General features: G+C 57.0%; 2 protein-coding genes across 11 annotated transcripts in view; both read right to left on the bottom strand.

Moving 5' to 3' along the window:
* Positions 1–156: 156 nt before the first annotated feature.
* Positions 157–3887, bottom strand: SLC22A31 (solute carrier family 22 member 31). The gene is made up of 9 exons (XM_080364891.1): positions 3435–3887; positions 2437–2540; positions 2216–2370; positions 1928–2096; positions 1488–1630; positions 1271–1379; positions 987–1201; positions 741–852; positions 157–637 (listed from the first exon to the last, which is right to left on the bottom strand). The coding sequence occupies exons 1-9, from the start codon at positions 3786–3788 to the stop codon at positions 289–291; spliced, it is 1710 nt and encodes a 569-aa protein (XP_080221017.1). The 5' UTR covers positions 3789–3887; the 3' UTR covers positions 157–288.
* Positions 3888–6683: 2796 nt separating this feature from the next.
* Positions 6684–23810, bottom strand: part of ANKRD11 (ankyrin repeat domain containing 11) — a 159731-nt gene continuing 142604 nt past the window's right edge. For 8 of the 10 annotated variants that reach the window (XM_080364843.1, XM_080364841.1, XM_080364849.1 and 5 more), the window contains 9 exons: positions 23281–23451; positions 21843–22046; positions 19829–19971; positions 19259–19406; positions 11694–18427; positions 10351–10449; positions 10101–10244; positions 8871–8963; positions 6684–7994 (listed from right to left, as the gene is read on the bottom strand). In XM_080364843.1, the coding sequence (XP_080220969.1) occupies positions 7809–7994; positions 8871–8963; positions 10101–10244; positions 10351–10449; positions 11694–18427; positions 19259–19406; positions 19829–19971; positions 21843–22046; positions 23281–23451 (7922 nt within the window). In that variant the 3' untranslated portion in view covers positions 6684–7808. Of the gene's footprint in view, positions 7995–8870; positions 8964–10100; positions 10245–10350; positions 10450–11693; positions 18428–18985; positions 19186–19258; positions 19407–19828; positions 19972–20043; positions 22047–23280; positions 23452–23810 lie in introns of those variants that run through there. The other 2 variants (XM_080364850.1, XM_080364842.1) reach the window with 2 other exon arrangements.

Here is a 23810-nt window from a genome sequence, read left to right as displayed (position 1 = left end):
CCGACCATGCCAGCTGCCCCCCCTACAAACAAGGCACTTTTATTGGCAGCCCACGGGCGCCTGCCACAGACACCCTGGGGGGGCATCACCCCCGCCCCAGGGCTCCCAGCACAGCTCCTCCTGAGGCAGGATCCAGCCCCGCCATGGGGTGGGTGCGCAGCCCCCCCAGCCCGGCCGCTGCATGTGTCCTGCTGCACCCCACCGCCCCTGCGAGCACCCACGGGCGGGGGTCCCAGCACCGTGCTCAGTTCCCCCACAGCGGGGAGATCCTGAGGAGGGGGGACATGGTTATATCTTGTGGGGGGCAGCCGGGGAGCTCAGCAACCCCTTGGTGGAGGCAGCGAGGTGGGAGTAGTCATGGGGGATGCTGTGGGGGGAGATCAGGGGCAGGTGGTCCTCGCGGGGGGGCTGGCGGAACAGGGGGGGCCGGCGCTGGCTCTCGCCATCCTGCAGGGACTGGGGCAGGCTGCGGCCCTGGCTCTCTGGCAGCAGCATGATGCTGAGGACGGCGAGGATGGCGAAGGAGGCGAACACCACGTGGTGCAGGAAGAAGCCGCGGCTGTTGGGGATGGCAGTGATGGGGGCGGCTGCCTTGCCCACGAAGCTGGCCCCCACGACGAGGCCCAGCCCTGCACCCCTGCGGGAGGAAACACACTCAGAGGGGGCCCGGGGGACCCTCCCCAGGCATCCACCCACCCCACCCCAGGGTAGCACAGGGAGGGTGGCGGCTGCCCCCTTACCTGACCACGGTGGGGAGAACCTCACTGGCAAAGAAGATGCTGAGGATGGTGACGGCATGGGAGGCAGTGATGCCCACCACGGACAGGGTCAGGACAATGAGGTCCAGCAGGTCTGGGGGGGGGAGGGGGGAAGCACCATCAGGGGTCAAATCCTGCACACAAACCCCCACCAAGCACCCTGCTCCCACCCCCAGCTGGGGGCTGCATCCCACTGCAGGGAGGGCTGGGGTCCCTGTCCATCCTTACACTGAGTGAGGGCCAGCAGCAGAAGGGAGGAGATGCCGGTGAGGATGGCGCAGAGCAGGAGGATGGCGCGGCGCCCGAAGCGCTCGGCCGTCACACAGACGAAGAGGCAGGCAGCTGCCTCGGTGCCCACCAGGACGAAGTAGGAAGAGAAGAAATGCGGCAGGTGGGGGGCCAGGTTGCGGGTGAAGCAGTGGCGGATGCCAGAGCCGATGAACCTGCAGGAGATTGGGGTCAGGGGGCCGCGGGCCAGACCCCTCCCCACCGGCACCCCCCCACCTGCTCACGCCGTGAAGCCAAGGATGACGCTGTTCTTCCAGATGACCCTGGTGCCGAAGATCTCGCAGACGGCGTGGTACCGGGGCTGCGGGGACCCCTCAGACAGGGACTCCAGCTCTGCCGGGACAGGGGAGCCGGGTTAGAGCCAGGACCATCCCACCACCCTCGGCACCACAGTTTTGGGGAGGGGGCCCAGCAGCCACACTGGCAGCCCCCACCACGCACCGGCGAGGAGGCTCTCCTCGTGGCCGGAGCTGTCGTCGCCAGGGCCACTGCTTTCGGCCAGCGCCTGCAGGGTCTTCCTGGCCCTCTCCAGCTGCTGCGTGGCCAGCAGCCAGCGCGGTGACTCCAGCAGCAGTGCCGGGCACCTGGAGCACGAGCATTGGTGTCACAGGGCTCCCCAGGAGCCTGGCCCCCTGCCAGCGCTGACCCCCCCCCCCCCCCTTTCCCGGTTTCAAAGCCAACGCTGCCCAGAAACCCTCAAGTTCAAACCTGAGCAAACATTTACCCAGGGCGGGGGGTCCCGCACCCCACCTGAAGAGCCCCCAGCAGCCTTTGATCCCCGCCGCCGCCCTGGGCAGGGCGTGCTGGGTGCTGCCTCTGCACTCCCTGGGCATGGCACCCCCCTCCCTGAGCACGGACCCCCCAGCCCGGGGGGGCCTTACCACCAGCAGGCAGCCAGCAGAGCCAGGATCATGGTGACGGTGCCCTGCAGCACCCGCCAGTCCCGGCACAGCACAGCCAGCCCCGGCAGCAGCAGCTCCCCGGCGATCCAGAAGAAAACGGCCACCATCGTCACCCCCAGTCGGTGCGGGGGGTCACACAGCTCCAGCCCTGGTGGGGGGGGGGGGAGGGGGGGAGGGGTGCACCGTGGGTGCCACAGGTGCGGGGCATCCTGTCCCCCAGAGCATCCCGGAGCACCCCCGGTCCCCAGGGCACCGCACCACACTCACGTGCCACGTAGAGGGAGAGGAAGGCGCCGGCCAGCGCCGCCCCGAAGAGCAGCCGCGCCACCAGCACCATGACGAAGTCGACGGCCAACGCCACGCCGAGCCCCAAGGGCACCGCCAGCACCAGGGACACCACGAAGGCAGCCCGGCGGCCAAACCTGCCGGGGGATGGGCTGTGAGCGGGGCTGGGCTCGAGCCCCCCGCCCCCGGGGACCCCCGGTTACCTGTCACAGGCCAGGCCGGCGGCAACGCTGCCCAGCGTCCAGCCCAGCAAGTGCGTGGTCTGCTCCAGGGGCACCTTCCAGCGCGAGGCGCAGACCAGGTCCCACTGCGGGTGAGGGGGCACGTGGAGGGGGGACGTCAGCACGGGCATCCCGGCAGACACCCCACCCCCACCACAGTCAGGAGGTGCGTCGAGGGGTTTCTGGGCAGACCCCCCCGCCCCCCAAACAGAAATGTGGGGCCAGACAGGATGGTGCTGGTGGCCCTTAGAGCCCCTCAGCACCCCTTCCCCAGCGCTCCCCCCAGCTGCCCCCCCCGCCCCGGGTGTCTCCCACCTTCTCCCCTTGAGGACCCCCTCCCTTCCCCAGGACCCCTGCTCCCCCCCAAGCCAACTCCCTCACCCCCCACATCCCAGGACACCCCCCCTCCACAGCCAGGGCTTTCCTGGGGGACCTGTGCTGGGGTCCCTGTTCCAGGGGCTGGGATCCCCAGTTTGTACCCCCTAGACCCCCCCGCAGAGACATCCACCGCCTCAGCCCCCTCCCCTTGTCCCCTCCAGACCCACAGAACCCCCCCACCCCTGGGACCCGCCGGGACCCTCTCAAAGCCCCCAGTCCCGAGGTACCCCCAAGACAAACAGCCCCAACAGCCTCCCCAGCCCCCCCTTGATCACTCCAGCCCCACAGACCACCCCCAGCCCCACGGGTGTCCCCCACCCCCGGGACCCCCCAAACCCCAGACACTCACCCCCCTAGCCATCCAGTCCCAGATGGCTCTCCAGACCCGACCCCCCCACACCCCTCAACCCCTCCTGTCCCCAGGGGACCCCTCCAGATCCTTCCACCCCTGGGGACCCCCGGTACCCCCAAACCCCGGCACTCCCCCCCCCCCCCAGCCGTCCATCCCCCCGGCCTCCTCCCGACCCACAGATCACCCCCCCGACCCACGGGTGTCCCCCCACCCCCGGGCACTCCCCCCCAGCCCCCCCGCGCCCCCCAACCTGGGTGACGAGGTTGGAGCGGAGCCCGGCGGCGGGCAGGGCGTAGTGCCAGCCGCGGGTGCAGGGCCCGGTGCCGTTGGGGCGGGCGGCCCCGGGGCCGGGCCCGGGCCGGTACCGGTACAGCTGGCAGGGGCTCCAGCCGCCGCGGAGCCGCGGGACGGCGGCGCGGAGCAGCGCGGCCCCCGCCAGGCGGCGGAGCGGCGGCGGCAGCAGCGCCGCGTCGGGCCGGCAGCGGTGGGACGGGGCCGCCCCCAGCGCCCACCCCAGCGCCCACCCCAGCGCCAGCGCCGCGCACGGCGCCCACCCCCCCGCCGCCCGCCGACCCCGCGGCCGCGCCGCCGCCCCCGCCGCCATCGCCCGCCGCCGCCGGGACCCTCGGGCTGGGCTGGGCTCGGCGCGGGCAGGTGGGGGCGGCCCCGGCGCGGACCGGCCCCCGCGACAGCCCCGCCCCGCCGCGCCGGACCCCCGCCCCGGGCTGCCGCGCTCGCCCCTGCCGGCCGCGGCCCCCGAGCCCCGGTTCGCCCCTTCCAGCCCCGGGGCTCAGCACCCCCCGCCCCGGCTCAGCACCCCCCGCCAGCCCTGTTCGCCCCGCTCCCCGCTCCCCCCCAGCCCAGTTTGCCCCTTCGAGCCCCAGCTCTGTGTCCCCCCCCCCCGAGCCCAGCCCAGCCCCCAGCCCCGGCTCAGTGCCCCCAAGCCCAGTTCAGGCCCTGACTCAGCCCCCCAGCCTTGTGCCCCCACTTCAAGCCCAGTTTAACCCCCCCAGGTCTCCCCCCAAGCTCAGTTTGCCTCCCCCCAGCCCAGTTTGTCTCCCCCAGCCCAGTTCACACCCCCCAGGCTCAGCTCTCCCCTTCTGGCCTGGTTTCCCCCCCCCCCAGCCCAGTCTGGTCCCCCCCAGCCCCAGCTCTGTCACTCCAGCCTGGTTTCCCCTCCGAGCCCCCACCGCGGTGAGTCCAGGAGCTGGTGTGGGGCTGCCAAGCTTGGACAAGTGCCCCCACCGGCCCCAGCTCAGTGCCCCAGCCCAGTTTGTCCCCCCCAGGCCCAGTTTGCACCCCCCAGCCCACTTCACTCCCCTAAGCCCTGACTCAGTTCCCCCCCAGCCCACTGTACCCCCCCAAGCCCAGTTCAGGCTGCCCCAGCCCTGGCTCAGTACCCCCAGCCTCAACTTAATCCCCCCAAACCCAGTTTGCCCTCCTGCCCCATGGTGCTCCAACCCAAGGCACCCCCTCGGCACTGGGGGACCCATGGGTCCAGCTGGTGCTGGGGGTCCTGGGGTGCAGCTGGGGGTGCCAAGGCCCGGCTGTGAACACCCACAAAGGCACCCGGGTCCCCCTAAACCCCAAAGGGGGCTGGGGGGGTCTGGGCCCCCCCAGAAGGGAACTGCTTGGAGCCCCACTGGCACCCAGCACCGTGGTGAGCCAGGGGGAAGAGCCAACAAAGCACCAACTGGTTCTTTGTTTTGTCTCTCCTTTTAAAAATTCATTCACCAAGACAATAGCATCGCGCTGGTGCTCTGCTCCGTCCGCGCAATGGCAGAAAATGCCACCTGCAAAACGGCACCTGCCGAAAGGCCACGGGCTCCCACCGGGCACCGCTTCCATCCTCTGCCAGGACGGGCCTTGGCTGTGCCCGCCGGCTGGCGGCAGCGCCGGGCTGGCTCCCGGGGCTGGGCAGCTCAGGCAGCGTCCACGCCAGGCTGGGGCCTGCGGACAAGGCAGCGCACATGCAGCGCCTGCAGCGCACCCGCAGCGCACACACCACACACATGCAGCGCACACACATGCAGCACACACACCACACACATGCAGCGCACACACATGCAGCGCACACACCGTGCACATGCAGCACCTGCAGCACACCTGCAGCGCACACACCGTGCACACACCGTGCACATGCAGCGCACACACCACACACATGCAGCGCCTGCAGCGCACCCGCAGTGCACACACCATGCACATACAGCACACACACCGTGCACATGCAGCGCCTGCAGCGCACACACCATGCACACACTGCGCACCCGCAGCGCACACACCACACACATGCAGCGCACACTGCGCACATGCAGCGCACACACCGTGCACATGCAGCGCACACACCACGCACATGCAGCGCCTGCAGCGCACACACCGTGCACACACCACGCACATGCAGCGCACACACCGTGCACATGCAGCGCCTGCAGCGCACCTGCAGTGCACACACCGCGCACCCGCAGTGCACGCACCATGCACCCACAGCGCCTGCAGCGCACACACCACGCACACACCGTGCACATGCAGCGCCTGCAGCGCACACACCGTGCACACACCGCGCACCCGCAGTGCACACACCACGCACATGCAGCGCACACACCGTGCACATGCAGCGCCTGCAGCGCACACACCGTGCACACACCGCGCACCCGCAGTGCACACACCACGCACATGCAGCGCACACACCGTGCACATGCAGCGCCTGCAGCGCACACACTGCACACCCGGCAGGGCAGCGCAGCCGGCGGCACCGCATGCCCTGCAGCGCCATCCTCACCAGCCCCACAAGCACGGGTGGATTCAGCAAACAGGGCGGCAGCGGCCCACGCAACCCTTTCCCGAGGTTCGGTATCAAAAAGCAGAGAAAGGAGGCGGCTGCCGGGAGCACGGCCGGTGCGGCACCCTGGCAGGCGCCTGTCCCCGGCACGCAGGGTGGCAGCACCCCAGAACAAGGCGCCGCCGGCAGCGCTGCCCCAGCTGCCAGGAAGCCATCGCGCTGCCTGCCCTGCCCGCCCTGCCCGCAACCGAGCGCCGGCAGCCCGGCACAGCGAGCTGCACCCTGGCACTGCGCCGGCCTCCACCCGTCCTTCTCCAGGCTTGGCAGCCCCACACCAGCTCCCGGACTCGCAGCGGCTACGGGGTCTGTCAGCGCAGCAGCCCGAGCCCGAAGAGCCTCCACCGCGTTGCCCCGTGCCCCCCGTCAGCAGGCAGGGCTCCCCCCTCCCTGCGACCCAACCTGCGGCGCAGCTGCAGGGTCGGCACCGCAGGGCTTGCAATTCCCCCGCACGTGAAGAGGCCAAGGAAAGAGGAGACAAACGAGGCGGTGACAGAAGCCAGGTCAGCGACCGGAGACCCCTGCAGCACGGACCGCGGCCGGACCACCTGCGCTTACCCGAGTGCATCTGAGGGGCTTTCATGTAACACCGCGCACCGTCCTGGGCCCTGGTTGTTCCTTGACAGGGAAAGTGCTGCCTAGGGTGAACTATACATAGAAAGATAATTTTAATTAATTTATTTATTTCTTTACACATAACTGAAAGTGATGTTACAGTACATAAGTTATTTACAACTGTGCAGTAATGTGTTGCAAAATAAATTATCTAGAAGGCAGCAAAAGTACATTGTTAATGTATATAAAAACTGTACAGCATTTATGGGATACAATTTTTCTTTATATGAGTATTGGCTCTGTAGTGTTTTCAAGTTATGTTCTCAGAAAGAGAAACGAAATGCCCAAGATTAAAGGAAAAAATATATAAACCACATGGATTTTACTCCATTAAAAACACAGTTGGCAAAGTCCTTTCTCTGCATCGCCATTTCCCCGCCCGCCGCTGGCCGTGCCGCCCCGGCGCACGGTGCACAGGCAGCTCCTCCGCTCTCCCGAAACGGTGGCGAGGGGCTGGTGCGGGGGTGCCGCGGGCGCACCCCACCTCGCAGCCGGAGCCGTCCACACCTTCAGAGCCGCGTCTGCCCAACTTGGACGCTTTTTGTTTCTAATTGTTTTTGTTGGGTTTTTTTGTTGGTTGTTTTTATGTGTGGTTTTGTTTGTTTTTTTTTTTTGTCGTTTTTTTTTTTTTTTTTTTTTTTTTCAGACATACCCAGGATGGAACGAGAAACTCAAAACACCCCCCCCTCCCCCCATGGTTTCCTACTGCAGCTTCTCCAACAGGAGATCCGCGACCGGTGGAAAACAGAGAGCTGGAAATCACGGTGTTCACAAGTACATGAATCACGTGGTTGCTGGCCCCGCTCAGCAGCTTCTGCCACACACAAATGGTGTCCTTGGCCTCCTCCCTCCACGCCTCTGCCAGTCTCTTGGCCGGTGAGTGCTCGCTGCCCGCGCAGACCGGCTGCCTCCCTGCCGCAGCAGCCGGTTGGAAAGGAGATGTGCCCCGGCCCGCTGCCCGGCGGAGCTGCCGTCAGTCCGGAAGCGAGGGACACGTTGTGAAGAAAGTGCAATTATTTTTCTTATTGTTTTGTTTTCTGCCGATAGCTGCTTCCTCCTCCTCTGACCAGGGATTCATCAGCAAGCGGTAAGGGTGAATGTGAGCTCGACCGCCCGACCTCGGAGGGCTCCCGTCCGTGCCAGTTTTCAGTGATGTCTCCTGATTTTGAACTGTCATGCCGGCAAGAGCACAAAGTCATCGTTCACATCGACCATTGGCACATAGAACGAGGGCACCTCGTTCACACAGAGGGATTTGTGCCCTGCGGGGTCCAGCTCCTGCACCTTCAGCTGCCACTCCATCCTCTGCACTGCGTTCAAGGCGGCAGCTTCGTGTTGCTGTCGCATGAGCAGGCACGTCTGGATCGGGGGAAAATAAAACCGAGCAGAGATGAGGGGGGAAGAGGGCAGGAGGCTCCTGCTGCGGGTCCCACCCAGCAAGGGCAGGGGACCTGCAGCCATCGCAGCGGGCAGAGCAGCAAGCCGAGCAAGGGGCACCACATGCATCCTCGCAGGAAGGAAACCTGGACTTGGGATGTCTGCTGAGCCCCATTCCGGCTGGGGCAGACCCGAAAGGGCCTTGTGGCGCAGCTCTTAAAGGCTCATAAGCACTCGAGAGCACCGAGCCTTGGCAGCCAGTCCCCATCGGCCCCAAGAGTGGCCCTTGGCTGCCTGGGAACAGGGTCCTGCTCCCTTCGTGGGAGCTGCCAACTCCCTGCGTGTCAGCAGCTGAGAGCACAACCGGCCCTGCTCCCTACCGTGCCAGTTTGCCACCCCGAGCTCTGCAGAGCACTCTGCAAATCCCTGCATGGGCTCCTGCCACCTTGAAGTTTGCCGTAGGTTTTGAGCTTGCTGCAGCACGCATCGCTGGTGAAGAGCAGGCCCCGAGGGCTTAACTGACCAAGAAAGCTCCAGACCACATGGCTGAAGGAAAATAACAGCCAGCCAGCCGACCCTCAGCAGAATGTCTCTGCTTTCCCCCTTTTTGGACCCAGCAGAGGCAACCGTGCTTCCCCAGCCCCAGCCAAGCTCCCACCTCCCCACTGTGCCGTGCACAGCAGCGTCCCTCATTGTGCGACGCTGCTCGGCCCGGCTCGGGACACGAAGGCAGGATCCCAGGCTACAGCAGCAGCCAGGACCCCCTCTCGGAGAAACCCTCCCAGCAGGAGACAGAGCAGCAGGACCTGCTGCTGCCCACATGCCACAGCGGCAGCTCAGAGCACCTGCCCTGCTCACCTTCATCCGATCGTACTTGTCGTCCACATCTTGCAACCAGGAAATGAACTGTCGCGCGTTGAAACGGTCTCTGACCGATTTGTTTTCGTCTCCCTAAGCAAACGACAGCAAAAGGGAATTAAACGGTGGGTTTTCTTTCTTTCTTTTTATCTCTCTTTTTTTTTTTTTTTTTTTTTTTTTTTTTTACTTTAAGCAGTTACAGGTCTAAGAAGCTACATTCTTAGGACACACACTCATCAGAAACAAGAAAGGTGCCTGCACCCAGCACGCTGCTCCCAGGTGCTCTTGCAGCCCTTTGCCAGGGCTTCAGCCTCAGAGGTGCACACGCGTGCACACACTCCCCGTTTCTACTCGGTTTGCAGAGAATCTGCGCGTGCCAGCCCGTCACAGCACCCGCACCTCTCTGTCTCCTTCTACCCACGCCCGAGATAGTAACGTCTTCACTGCAGAAACCAAGACACTCTGAGGGAAAAACGCTGCGGGAGAAATCAAGGCTCCTGGATCAACACACCAGGTCACTAATAAATCCCAGGATCCTGTCCCTGCACAGGATCCCTCTGGCCTCGCAGCAGCCTGCTTCCCTGAGCAGCCAGGCTGGCAGCAGCCACAGGGCGCAGGCTGCAGGTGCTGGCGGGATGGCTCGGGCCACCGTGCGGCCGCCGGCTGCAGAAACTGGACGTGATTCCCCCTTCTCCAGCACTGAACGATGTGAAATCAAAGGCAGAAATGACTATTTCTTGCGGGTTGTGAGACAGAGCCTGGCTCTTTCAAAGCCACTATTCAGACACAAATCAATTTAATGGCTCTCTCCCCTTCCTTCAACAGGAAGAGGTATCCCGGAGTGCAGTAAAAGAAACCTTTCAAGCGTGTAGACGATCCAGCTCAAGAAGAAGGGCAGAGGATCCTGCGACTCACTGATAAATGGTGAGTCATCTCTGCTTCTAACAAGACATGATGCTCCCTGGATCCCCATGTTCCTGGATGTATTTCCTTCCCTGGCACGCACACGGGGTATCCCACAACATGCGACACCAGAAATTGGTGCAACCTGGGCACGTGCTGGGGAGGGCTCCAGCAGCATCCGTGTGCTGCGGTGGGCGACAGGCACCCGAGCAGGAAGAGCATTAGTAACTCCTGCACACATCCCTCCCTCCAGAAAAGCACATCTCTCCCTCGGGGTCCTGCACAGCACCTCTGAGACACTTCTTCCCTACCAGGGCAGGCACTGACCTGATTTTCTAGAGGCATGTTATAGACCTCGGAGTCCAGCAGCATGGTGCAGGCACTGAAGGGCACAGCCTGGTTGGCAATAGTCCTTGCTGCCCGACAATGAACTCTCAAAATCTCCTGCTCGCAGGAGACGATGAGCTTCTCCTGAGGAAAAGCAAACGAAGCAGTGAGCGTGGCAGCCTCTGTCTCCCCAGCAGAAGGAATCGGAGGCCTCTTCCCCAGCAGGAGTTTCCCCTCAGCGCTCCCTTACCCGCTCTATGCTGTGCTGGAGCCGCAGCTTCCCCCGGACGGCTTCCTGCTGCTTGAAGAGCTCCTTCAGAGGCTCCGCGAGCGACGGTGGCGGGGCAATCTGCGGGCACACGACAGCGGAGGGTTAGAGCCAGCCACGCTGCTGCGTGCAGGCCGGCAGGTGCCTGCTTCCCCAGCCACAGGGGCCCTGCCTGCAGCACAGCCACCCAGCCGAAACGCACACCGGCCACCGGCTCTGTGCCGCCCTGCGGGGTGCTATGCCGAGCTCGCCTGAGCTCGTTTCCTCAGCAGGCAGGTGGCAAAGGACAACGTCCTGCCGGTGCTCAGACCACAGCGAGGGGTGAGGCACCACGGCAAGAGGTGTCCAGTGCTGGGAGGCGAGCTCGGCCTGCAGAACCAGAGCCTAAAGCACCCTACAGACCGCCCCTGCGGCACGGCGCATGTCTGACACAGAGGATGACACACGTGGAGCAACGCTGCCGGGAAGAGCCCAGTCCGCGCAGTGGGAAGGGTGCTCGTGTCCCGATCTGTCCTGCGCCTCCCCGGGGAGCGAGGCGCTGCCCCGGCACAGCCCCGCACCGCAGAACAGGCGCAGGTGGCTCTGGGTCAGTCTAGGAAGGAACAGGCAGATGTGAACACAGGCTACAACTGCTGCAGGACACACGCGAACGGTAACTTGTGCATGGGCTACGCTGCGACAGAAATACCCGCAGACCCGGGTATTTTACCCTGCCTGCAGCAGGGAACGAAGCCTGACGTAGCCGGTCATATCGACCCTCCTCCTCCAGGCTGGATCCTGGATTTACTGCCTGCAGCATTAAGTTTATTGATGCATTTGTATTAGCAAGTCCATTCATGCAGCACAGCAGTGAAATGCAGATCCCATTGCCAAGGAGCAAGTGCTATCGGCCAGTCGGATATCAGAGCTTGGGAAAACGAAAACAGGAGTTAAGAGCCCAGTTGTCTTTTTCTTAGCCTTCTAGGTTCATTATCCAATTACTATACTGCTTGTAAAAGCACTTTTGCCTTCCAGCTTCAAATCCAGTGGATTTATACAAACTGGCTCTAAAGCCTGAACAAAACTCAGGTTCCTAAGCACAGCCCAAGGTCTTCTTTGCAAAAACGCAGCACCTCAAAGGATGCATTTATCACGCAGCCATCCACTTAGTGAGACTTAGATTCGTCATCACAAGCGTGTTCTAAAAGTAGGCTAAAGCTGTGGCTGGGGCACTCTCAGCATTGCAAAGACTCTCGTGGCACACAGGGGACAATCTGGCCGTGCTTGTAGCAGCAAGGGAGGGGACGGTCCCTGATGGTGCTGTTTAAAGAGAGAAGACGACTCACCACTGGAATATGGAGCTTGCTGAGAGGCTTGCCATCCAACAGGTAGGAGCCCGTGTAGGTAACGTATTCAGCGTAGCACTGTGGAGCCTGGGGAGTAATATAGCAGAGGATTTTCCGCTTCTCTTCAATCTTTTTCCTGATCTGGAGGTACTCAAAGTAGGGGTTGGACCTGTCACTGTGATAAGGTTCAATGTCGTCCAGTTTTATAGCATCTACAATAGCTGCCAGTGTTTGCTGTATCATCTCCCTCGTTTGCTGGGTGGAAGTGTTGATCTGCTGCTGCAGCTGCTGGTTGGAGCGCTGGAACCGGCGCTTGCGCGGGTGCTGAGCCTGGGAATCGTCCTCCTCTGTGATGCGGCCTTTGGCACGTGTGGCGGGCGTGGAAACGGGAGGAAATTCCTTCTCAGAAGAGGCAGCGTTCTGCTTGTTTTGGTTGGCGAGCATCTGAGCCCTGTTCCTGGTAATCCGCTGAGGAATCTCTTCTATTTTGGGTGGCTTGGGAGCTTCTGCTACTGGTTTTTGTACTGGTTCAGCGATTTCTGCTTGAGCGTTGCCCGGAGGTACATCAGCCTGGGAGGAAGGGACCTGGCTCCCCCCACGTGCCGCAGCACCCTCCTGTGAAACACTGCCCTCGGAGGGGGCCGTGGGTGGGGGACAGGGCTGGGAGCCGCTCTCTGCCACCCCACCAGAAGAAGAGAGGTCTTCGTGCACGGCCTCCACCTCTTTGCTCTCTGCCTGAGCAGACTCGGACGGGGTCTGCTGGAAAATCTGTGCTTCCGAGTCCTCTGCTCCTTTTTCCTCAGCTGCGTTCAGTGCTTCCGAGGTGGCTTCTTGCGCAGCCACTTCTGGTTTCTGCTCCTCGGCTTGTGGCTCCGTCTCCACGGGCAGGACAGCAGCTGCCTGGCTGGCCAGAGGCTCCTCTGGCTCCCCGGACGCTATCACGGACGTGCTCGCTTTCCCCATCCCAGCGCCTGCTTCCGAAGCTGCTGCTGGGCTCTCTTCCACCGCTTCTGCCTCGGCCATCTCTGCCTCTGCAACATCCTTGGGTTGGAGCGGCAGCTCTGGTAGGGAGAAGGGGCCAAGGTCCAAGTCATCTTCTGTGTTGGTGAAGGGATCAGGCCACGTTACCGCCTCCTCTGTATTTGCAGGCGTGGCATTGTTGTTTTCCAAATAGGTGTTTTCTGGTGTGCTAACAACTTCTGCCTGAGGTTCTGCTGGCATACAAGGGGGCTCTGGAGGTATCTCAGGTGCTTCTTCCGGAAGGGGTTTGCAGTTATTGAAGAACGTGTCTAACCTAGTAGGGGACATGTACGGAGCTTGCTCTTCGGCGTTTGCTGTTTCTCCTGGAACGGCTTCCTCAGCATCCTCCTTGACCTCATCGAGCCCCGGTTCAGACACTGACAGAGGGTAAGATATGGGAGAGACAGGGTAGGAACTGTCTGCGGGAATGAAGGCTACTGGTGTAGGATGAATCGGCTCTAGGGAACAGAGTGGAGGTTTAGGGGACTCGGAAAACCTCTGGGGAGATTTCATCAGAAGCTCTGAGCCCATGGACCAGGTGACAGGGTGCTCTGCTGGGTTACCCATCAGGCTGGGAGGAATGGTGGCGTTGGGGTTTCTGGAAGGAGGGTTAACCCAGTCTATATTGTTTTGTTCTGGCATACCCGAACTAAAATGGTTTTCTTCAATTGGTGGCAAGTAGGTAGATTCTGGTGGCATAATGGAGGCAGTAGCTTGCTGCTCTTCCGTGGTATCCAAGGGCATGCCGAGGTCGGGGGGAAGAGCACTTTCTACTGAAGGAGCCAGCAATTCGTCTCTGTGCGAAGGGGAGGATTTTGCTTGTAAACCAGAAAAGACACTTTCAGGCGACTGGGCGACGCTGCTGACAGCCCCTGGCGTGCAGTGCAAAGCTTCCACTTTTGGCGATGAAACCCCATAATCTGGTGAGTAATACCCAGGAGATAAACACTGGAACTTCTCAGCAGGAACAGAAGGAAGGGGAACTTTCTCCTCCATCAAATGCTGCACTGGAGAGTCGTAATTCGATGTCGCCGGGACGCTTTGCTGTCTGAAAAATTTATCTCCAACGCTGAATTCTTCTTCAGGTGCCCTTCTGATATCAACCGAGATGGAACGGTACAGGTTTGTGGAGGGTATGGTACGAGTTGGGGTCTGACTCGGGTTCTCGGGGAGCCCACTGGAAACATTCGCGTATCTGTCGAAGAAGGATGGAGAACAGGCGTTCATGGACATCGTGGATATGGGCAGTGAGTGCTGCGAGTCCGCGCACTCAAACATCAGGTCTGTGTAGTCTTCATTGCTGCACGAAGGAGTCCTGGGTGTCTGCATCACCTCCTCGTAGCTCGGGCAAGAGACGACAGATGCTGGGGTCGGAACACCCGTCGGCCGGCTCTGGTCCGGCCTGGGAGATGCCGGGAGGATCTCCTTCAGCTGAGGACCCGTTATCCAGTCCTTCGAGTCCGTCCCAACAGCAGGCTGCGCCTTGTTTTCCGGTGACAGTATAGGAGTCAGCGGACCCAACTCTTTAAGTTTCTTGTCCTTGAGCTGAGTATCCAGCGTTAATGGCTTCTTTGTTGCCAGATCCAGGCTCCTCTTGCGCACATCTTCCGAGCTCTTAAGTTTGTCCTTTAATTTGGGGTCTCCAGACCTGTGCCTCATTTTCTCCATTTGCTTCATTCTCTCTTTGTGCCTTTTGTGGCGCTCCTCGATTTCCAGGTCCTTCTGGCTCAGCATCCTCTCAAAGCTGGTCATCATCAAATCGCCGTCGCCCAGAAGTTTCTCCCTTGGCCTGGCATCTTTCTTGCCGCTGTCTTTGGAAAGGGTTATTTTTTCATTCCCATTGCTTATTTTTATGGACTCTGATTTGTCTTTCTCTTGGTTCTCCTTGAGCTTCTCCTTCAGTTTGGTTTCACCGAATTTGAGGTTGTCCTCCTTTGATTTATCTTTAAAGGTGGTAACTTGAGGACTGTCCTTGTCTTTCAGTGTTGACTTTGGCTCATCTTTGTGATGTTTAAAGAAACCATCTGCATGTTTGTCTCTATGCTTTTCCTTTTCCTCCTTCCATTTTTCCTTGTGTTTGTCTCGCTTCTTTTTCTCCTTAACTGTGCTGATGGTGCTGGAACTGTACGTCTTTTCTTTTTCCGCCTTCTTTGACAGCTCTCTTTCAGAATCATTTTTATCTTTCTTTTCAGAAAATAAGTAATCAATGCTTTTCTCTGGTTCCTCATCAGGCTCTGCCTTCATGTTATAGGAAGTGCTAAAAGCCTCCCCATCCACCGAGAAATCTTTTTCGTAATGAGTGGAATCCTTTCTGCTGCTGGAATCTTTGAATTCTTCTGTTTTTTCCTTCTTCTCTGTCTTCTCCTTCTTCGCTTTCTCCTTCTCGTGACTCTTCTTTGACGAAGATGAGGAATGTCTGTGTCTCTCCTTCTCCTTGAGTTTGTCCTGCAAGCAGGGTAAAGGGAGAGAGTCCTTAAACTTTTCTTCAGCAGCATCAGTAAGAGAGAGGTTAGAAGACTCAAAGAGGCTGGTCAGCCCTGGGTCTTGACCTCTGTCTGTGAAGCTGTCAGAAGAGATCTCACTGATTTTGTCATTGGAGTCATCTCTGTAGTCATTCAGAGCCTCCTCCTCCAATTTCTCCAGCAGGCTCTTCTCTGACTCCCCTCCTTTCAAAAACTTCTTCTCTTTGGAATGCTCTTTATCCGGCTTCTCCTTATGCTTGCTTTTCACCTTGTCATCGTTGGCATGTTTCTTTTCAACCTTCTCCGGGAGCTTCTGTTTGTTTTTCTTCTCTTGAGTGGAATCTATGGACGTTCTGTCTCTCCTGTCCTTGTACTTCTCGGTAGAGTCTTTATCTTTCTTCTCTTTGTGTTTTTCAAAGGAACTCTTCTCCTTCTTCTCTTTCCCTCCTTCTGATGTTCCTTTGTCCTTCTTCTTCTCTTTGGAGTCCTTATCCTTCTGCTTCTCTCCTGGATGTTGCCGGTCAGAGGAGTACTTGCGGTGCTTGTCGGGGTACAGCTCCTTCTCGGCAGCTGCACCGTCGTCCTTCTCCTGCAGACTGTCCAGGCGATGCATTTCGCTCCCAGCAGAGTCACCAACTTTGAACCCAGTCAAGCTGTAATCGTCCCTCTCATCTTCGCTTTCGTCTGTGAAGATGTCTGCAATGCTGTACCAGCTTTTCTCCTTGCCTTTCTTCTCATCCTTTTTCTCAGAGAAGTCCTCTCGATCCGTGGAGAAGTTTTTCTCTTTCTTCTCTTTTACCTGGTCGAAAGAACTCTTCCTTTCTTTGTCTTTGCTGTGCAGGTCTTTGTACTTCTCTTTAGTTTCTTTCTTCTCTTTGAAACTCTTGTCCAGCTCTTTGTCTTTCAGCATTTTCTCAGGAGCAACTTTTTCATTTTTCTCCTTGTCGCCCTCTTTGGATTTTTCCTTGTATTTTTCTGGCTTCACCTTTTCTTTTTTTTCTTTATCGGGAGCATCTTTCTTCTCCTTTTCCTTCCCAGAATGGTGCCTCTCCCAGCTCTCCAGAGTTTTACCACTGAATTCAGCGTCAGACTTATCCTTGAAGAACGTTTCGCAGCCATATTCTTTAAAGTCATCTCGATAGGGCTCCTCCTGCTTCATTTTGGCATCTTTTCGATCTTTAGTGCCATCAGAGGTATCTTTTCTGTCTTTGTTGGTTTCACCTGTATCTTTCTCTTTCCTCTCCTTGACACTCTCTGCAGAATCCTTCCTTTTCTTATCCTTTTCAGGCAAGTAACTAGGAGTAACTTTGTGCCTGTCCGTTTGGTCCTTTTTCTTCTCGGAGCTTTTGTCCACATAGTCCCTCTCTTTCTTCTTTAAGAAAGTGTCCTTTTCGTTACGTTTCTCATTGTATTCCTTCTTCTCTTTTGTTTTGTTTTCCTTTTTCTTGTCTTTAATTTCCTCTTTCACAGGTTCTATGATTAGTTTTGCCACGGTGTCATTTTTAATCTCCCTGAAATCTGCTACTGGAGAATCCCAGCTATCTTCACCTTTGAAATCGAAGGATGAATCAGAAGACAAGTCTGAAAACCACCTTTCTTGCTGATCATCTGAAAGGCTGAACTTTGTGTCCTCACTTTCGGGAAACTGGGTTTTGTTATTAAACTCGTCAAATCCAGATTCTTCCCTGTAAAGCTTTTCTTTTTTGCATTTTTCTTTCTCCTCCTTGAAGGATTTTTCCTTCTCTAGTTTAGAAACCTTCTCCTCCTTCAGCTCGTTCTTCTTTTCAGATTTTGACTGCTTGTCCTTTGACTTCTTCTTTCTCTCCTCCTTGTGTAGTCTCGGCTTCTCCTCTTTGGGAGACTTTTCCTTTACAGGTTTCTCTTTTTCCGATTTACTTAATCCTTCTCTGAAGGATTTGCTCATGTCTTTACTGCCATCTTTGACTTTTCTTAACGATTTCTCCTCTTTCGAGGATTTTCCAGTCTCATCTTTAAACAACCATTCCTTCTCCTCCGCTTTACCTTTGGGGAGCTTCTCCTCCTTCTTACTGTGCTCTCGCTCATGCTTTAACACTTTCAATTTGTTTTCGACTGGATTTTCTGTCTCTACTATCAAGCCTTTCTCAGGCTTTTGTTTAGAGTCCTCAAACTCAAAAGAAAACGTTTTGATTATTTTAATGTCTTGGCTGATGGGACACTGCCCCTTCTCCTTGTTTTTATGTTTGTGTTTTGTTTTATGCTTTTTAACAACCTTCCCCTCCTTGTCCAGCTTTGGAATTGCTCCATCCACATTGCTATGGAATGAATTCTTTTTCTCAGAAACAGTATTGTGTGTGGTGTTTTTCTTTTTGTGCTCTGTTTTCTTCCTGACTGGCTTTAGCGACTCTAAGCTCGAGTCCTCGGACGAGTAGTCTGACTCGCTCGTCAGTCTCGTCCTGGTGGAGTCCGATAAGGAACTGACATCTGACCAAGCTGGAGAAGATATGGTTTTCCAATTGTCCGTCCTCCAGTGCTTGGAGTGCTGTTCTGTCAGATTAGGATTATGTTTCTGGGATGCTAAACTCCCATGAGAAGAGGTCGATGAGGCAGACAGAGAGTTAAACAAGGAGGATTCCTTTAGCACTAGCCTGGAGTCCTTTACACAGCTAGAGCTCTGAAGAGAGTCTCTATCATCCTCCTCACTCTCCACGTTTTCACTCTCTGATTCAGAGGAACAAAATTTGTCATTTTTTTTGCCAAACCGAACCTCTTTGCTTTTCGTCTCCTTCTTCCGCTTCTTTTTTACTTTGCTTTTCTCCTTCTGTGGCTTTGTGCTGGCGGGCTCCCGAATCTTGCTGCTGGGCAATATCGCGTGGGTCGAAAGTCGGAGCTTCTCCCCCGTCCCCACAGCAACGCTGGTCTCCTCCTCGTCCGAGCTGTCCGACAGGATGCGGTGGGCAGCTTTCTTTGGTGTAATTGTGTTATTTTTAGTATAAGTTTTCACTTCCATTTTGGGTATGGAAATGAAACTGTTTGCTTTAGTCTCTTTTCTGTAATCCTTTTTCAGCAAATGTTTGTCATCGACTGGCGGGACCCGGTCCTGCTCATCATCCTCATCAAATTCATACTCATCCTTCACCGGGGTGATGGTTTTGGGGGGCTCCTGGGCCTTGGGCTTGTGTTTCAAACCCTTCTCAAACTCTGAGTCTGTGTTATTGCCATCAACAGAGCTGGAGGGAGCAAAGGAAGGGGCATCCTCCTCTTCTGAGGTCTCTGCAGAGAGAGAAGAACAATCTGTTAAGGGCTGTGAGGGGCTTCGGGGAGGGAACATCATCGGTCTGCCACAGACGTGAACCCCTGCGAACGGCCTTGCCGTCCTTTGGCCTCACCTGGCCTTTGCTAAGTTGGCCACCGAAAGCTCTAAATGCCAGGCTGGGAGATGATCTTTTAGAAGGGAAGAGCCACCTGGTCTCAAACCTGCACGGGGTCCTCCTCAAAACAACCACCTGGCTGTATCGAGAGAACTTTTCTTAACAGGGGTACGACTGCACACAGCATAGTGGGGACTCCCCGTAAGACTGGAACTCTAATGAGCACTGGTTAAAACCTGCAGCGTTTCCCACCTGGCGAGCCACAATGGTGGCACCCGCGGGACAGGCTCTAGCAGGGCGCTCTGCTGAGGGACAGCCCAGGAGCACAACCTGAATCGTCAGCACGGGTACAGCCGAGCGCGAGGGAGGGATGGGAACACACGACGTGCACGCAAACACCCTCCTCTCTACGCACAAGCTGGAATATTACGCACATTTTAAAGGTAAGACATCAATTTACCTGCAATTGGCTTCCAATCCTACATCTCGATTGCACCAGGCAAGGGATCTCAACGTAGGCTTCCAGGGCAAACAGCTAGAGCTCCCGGAGCTAAAGCTGGTAGTTATGTTGTCTGAATTTGGGTTACAGCTACAGATGGACTCCTGACCGTGGCAGCAGCGTGCAGATATTCTGACAAGAGTCTAACTTCACTGTCCTCTTAATGTCTCTGTATTAACAGACAGCTGCAGGCCACAAACATCACTCCCATGTTCACATAAAAGTCAATCTCACCTGTTGAACTCTCTTCACTAGAGGGGTACGTGGTCTTTCCCAGGAGCAGATTCACCATGGTGGGAGAATTAGCTACTTTTAGAGGCGTCTCGCCCTTCCTGTTGCTTTGATGAGGATTCCCTCCATAATGTAACAACAATTTCACCACCTGAAAACAGAAATTGAGCACTCATCACGTCTCGATTCCAGGCTCTTTGTACAACTTCCGTACGTAACTAACAGGGGATGTCCTCAAGGCACACTGGTGGCACTGACAGTCACCAGTGGCAAAGGAGATAAAAGCCAGCACCACGAACCAACCTGGGCAGGAGGGAAGGGAGAAGAACAAGACACAACGCTCTCTCCCCACCTCCAGAAAAGGAAGAATGAACTATCCCTTGCACGGGGCAACTCCAAATAAACCACTGAAAAGCACTGGGGCAGGGAAATTCTTTCCCGCTACACGGCTATCAGCAGCAAACGGTAATAAAATAACTAGAATCTCTGTATTTGCACAGTTGGCTGCTTGAAGCACAAGGGGGAAAAAAAAAGTCATTAAAAACACAGCTATGAAATCCAGCAAAAACCAACCTTGAAGTGCCCGTTATTTGCTGCATCATGCAGCGGGGTGTCGTCATCCAACCCTTTTGTGTTGACTTCAGCGCCTGCAGCGAGCAACTGCTTCGCGACATCGTAATAACCCCGGTTGCATGCTTCATGCAATGCCGTCCAGCCTGCAAGCAAAGGGACACTCAGAACATGGACATCACCTTCACAGAGAAAAGTCAGTGACAGTGACAAGTAACCTCCATCCCCAGGCGCTGCAGGTGCCGGTGTGTCAAGGAGTCTGTTGTTCTGATGGCCAGGATGAGGGGCTCGTTTGCTTGGCTCCCTATGGCACAGCAGGAAGAAACGTGCAGCTCTGCCTTGCTACTGCAACCAGGCGGTGGTTGAATCAATCCCACTTTTCCCTCTGGTCACGCAATGTGCTACAGACAGATCATCTGCCAGAACGGACACAGCCGCAGGAAATGGAAAGGCAGAGTTTTATGTAGGAAATTAAGAGAATTGCTGATGCTGAGTGGAAGTCAGGTCTCAAATCCCTTCCCCTTCCAACTCCTCTGTAAGGGAAACGCTGCCGCCCGGATCAGGACTGGGCTCTGAGCTGCAGGCATCGTTCTGAAACATCCCCCACACAGACTTCACAAATATTTTCTGTGCACTCTCCAAAGCAAGCAGCCATGCCGCTGCAAAACAGGCCCCCAGCTCTGGGAGAAACCAAACAGCAGGTCTCCACAGTAACAGTGGCTCTAGTTCTCAAACAAACCTCCAAAGAACACAGAAAGGAGTATTTTATCATGTTCAAACAGACTATTTTTAAGCAGAAACTGTTTTGAAGTTTCCCAGAGAACGTGCGTGGCTCCTTCGGTATTTTGCTGATAGCGTCGTGGGAGTTCATTCTGTTACCTTCACTCGGTGCTTTAAAGAGGGGCACCTGTGACCAGAATTAATCACAACTGATACTTCAGTCTAGCACTGATATTAATCATACAGGCGGAGGAACACGCATATCTATTTATAGCCCCAAAATCGTGTGAAGAGAACAGCGAGGAGCAAAGTCAAGCTCCTGGAGGTGCTGGAAGAAAGGCTGCCTCGCGCCTGTTCAGCCCTGCTGGTGCACGGGTGTGCACAAACAGCACCGTTCACCATCTCACAGCTGCCCTCTCGCCACAGGACTCAGGGCTGTTCCCATCCCAGGCCTGGCTGCGGCCACAGCAGACCCAGGCTCCTTTCCTCATTCCCAGCAGCAGAAGCAGGAGCTTGGCAGCACTGCTGAGGAGGAGGCAGAGGAGGTGGTGCTGCTCCTGAGCTGAGGCTCAGGACAGTCAACATCTCCTCTAACTCGGATGCCTGGCTAGCACAGCTGGGAGCCTGACCTCACCCTTCCCGTTCGCTCTGCTCCCCATCAGCAGCACTCCCACGTCTGGTACTTAACAACCCAGAAAGCTGTAGGCATCAGCCATTCAACTCTGGAGCCGTGACTTTACAAACTCACTCTTTGCAACATTTTGGTGCACATTACTTCTTGTATTTTAAGTAAAAAAAAAGAGCTAAAATAGCCCACCTCCCTTTGCAAATTCCCCTCCAGAATTCCCAGGTGGCACCCATGTGCAAGGGCACAACAAAACACACCCGAGGGTCCCGGTCACAGTTTCAGAGCGTGGAGCCCCAGGGATCGCAACAGATGCAGCCCAGCCCAGCACCACCGCCCCGGCTGGGAGCATGTTCAGAGCAGACAGGATAGCCTGGGAATTCAGCTCCCGAACTCCAACACAGGAACCGATGCTTTTCAAGGTTTTATTATTTTGATAAATCTGTAGTAGGTTGTGGTTTTTTTTTTTTTAAAGGACAACAAGACTTTTTCCTCCCCAAAGGGTAAAATGATTATTTTTGGTTAATCCTCTCTTTTCACAAGGAGCAAACCCATGTTTTGCTTGCTCTGCTTTCTCTGGTGGGAGCCCTTCTCGAAGCGGAACATGCAACCGGGTGGGAAAAGGTTCAGCTCCGTGGGCTACCCCGCCAGTGGTGCCAGCGGGCTGGTTACCTGCAAAGTCTTTCACATTGACATCTGCACCCTCAATAATGAGCTCCTTGATGCGCCGGGCATCTCCTCGGATGGCAGCTCGATGCAGCCGAGTCTCTCCTCGCTCGTTTCTCTTATTTACTTTATCTTTGGTTTTGGAGGCAGAGTTAGGAGTTCCCTTCTGACAAACTGTAGACTGAGAGGGATGCTTTGGTGTTGTGTCAACTGCAGGGAGAAGAGAACCAGACTCAGCCATGGGTTAAACACAGTTGGACCTGACGATCTTCCAAGGGCTTTTCCAACCGAAACGATTGCAGGACCGCGCGAGCCCGAAGGCAGCCCTTCGCCCTTAGGGGGCGCCCTTGCAACGCGTGTCAGCGTGGCGCCGCTGCGGCCGGTGCGAACAGAGGGGAGCCGCCGCCTGCGTAGCGCGGCTACTGACTGCGGGCTGCCAAAGCCCGCTGGAGAGAACTGCGGGCCTTGCAAAGGCCGTGGGCGATCCCCATGATTTAAGGAGCAGACAATGCAGCTCCTTACCCTAAAACCTCCTTTCCTCAGGGAAGCGGCCTTTTTACCAAGTACATGTGAGGTCTGGCAGCCCTGGGAGGAGACCGCGCATTTCCTGGGAGAACATCTGAACGCTCTCCAGACTGCACAGCCTTTTGCCTTCCCCCTCGCCCCAAGTAACAGCAACGCAAGCAGCTAGATGGGTGTTAAGAACAACATACGTGGCTCAAAGCTGCAACGTTTATGTGTAGGATGCAGATGTGCGTGTACAGATAGCACAGCGTCTAAAAACCCTGGGGGGTCATGTATGCAACAGATAAAAATTACTAAAATACAGAATCCGTGGTAAACACATTCCAGCTGCTCTGCATCTCAAGTTACAGTTGCAGTGGTTACATGTCTTATCCCTCCTCCACAAGAAGAAACATAAAAAAAAACCCACAGAGGATGATATTTTAACTTTATTCACAATGTTCCTTTACTGAATTAGCCTGAGACGCCAGTGGAAAATGCGAAGCTCTGACGTGGAGGAGGTTCCTGTGGAACCGAAGCTCTAGTTAAGCAGCCAGGGCAGGCTCAGTGGTGGCCTGGATGTGGCCTGTGGAGTATCTGCTCCTGCCTTACACTAGAAGAAGGAATGGCAGCCGCAGCCATGTGAGAACCCCAGCGGCAGCCTGTGCCTGGCAGCGCCCCGTGGGAGTGGGTGTCCTGCTGCCTCGTTCCAGCATCCCACCTACGGTGCTGAGAGTGGGGAGCCCCCATGGAGCAGCCCCCCAGCCCCACTGCACCACACCGGGGGTGGCAGCTCATCTCTGCTTCCAGCGAGGAGCTACCTGAAGTGCCTGGTGCCCCCAGCGCTGGGCACTCGGCACTCAGGTATTTGTGAACCTCTGGCTGCAAAGCTTGCACCCGCCCCCCACGCTGCTGAGCAAAACCACCCTCCAGATCTCACCTGGGCTGTTTGCAGACTCTTCTGCTGTCATCTGCATAAGGAGAGCGACTTGCTGGCGCTCGGAGAGCGGGTAGCCTGCCCGGATCCCCGAAAGGCCCATTCCGAAGAGCAAGCCAGGCTTTCTGGTGGCGGGTTCCTTTTTAATCCTCTTCCGCTCTGGACCCTGCTTTTCTGTGGTGCAAGAAGACACAGAAGCACAGGCCATGAATGTTGCTGTAACTGAAAACCACGTTCATTTCTGAGCAAAGTGCTAACGGCCCTCCAACTTCGTTTCTGTATCTCACAAATTGAGAAGCCTGCAGTGAAGGATGCGCCGGTACCTGGGCCAGCCGCACAGGCTCATGCTGCTGTGACACACACCGCTCCTGCTGCCCACCGGCTCCTCCAACAGCCTCTCCTGGCACAGGCTTCTACCAATTCTCCCTCCACCATCAAAGAGCAGTACAAGAGGGAGGGAGCGGGTCCTTCGTGGGGCTGCTGCCAGCACGGTACCTTCCATCTTGCTCCTAGGGGCCTCCATGCCATGGTGC

Source organism: Falco punctatus, assembly GCF_963210335.1.
Source record: "Falco punctatus genome assembly, chromosome: 14".
Taxonomy (NCBI): Eukaryota; Metazoa; Chordata; class Aves; order Falconiformes; family Falconidae; genus Falco; species Falco punctatus.
Note: the sequence above shows the minus strand (reverse complement) of the source record. Positions and strands in the feature narration are given on the sequence as shown.

Excerpts from the sequence above, each read along its gene's own strand:
- SLC22A31 (XM_080364891.1), bottom strand. The coding sequence starts at position 3,788 with ATGGCGGCGGGGGCGGCGGCGCGGCCGCGGGGTCGGCGGGCGGCGGGG. Across the intron at positions 1,631-1,927 it reads CTGCTGGCTGCCTGCTGGTG|GTGCCCGGCACTGCTGCTGG; the intron begins GTAAGGCCCCCC and ends CTCGTGCTCCAG. Across the intron at positions 638-740 it reads GTTCTCCCCACCGTGGTCAG|GGGTGCAGGGCTGGGCCTCG; the intron begins GTAAGGGGGCAG and ends TTCCTCCCGCAG.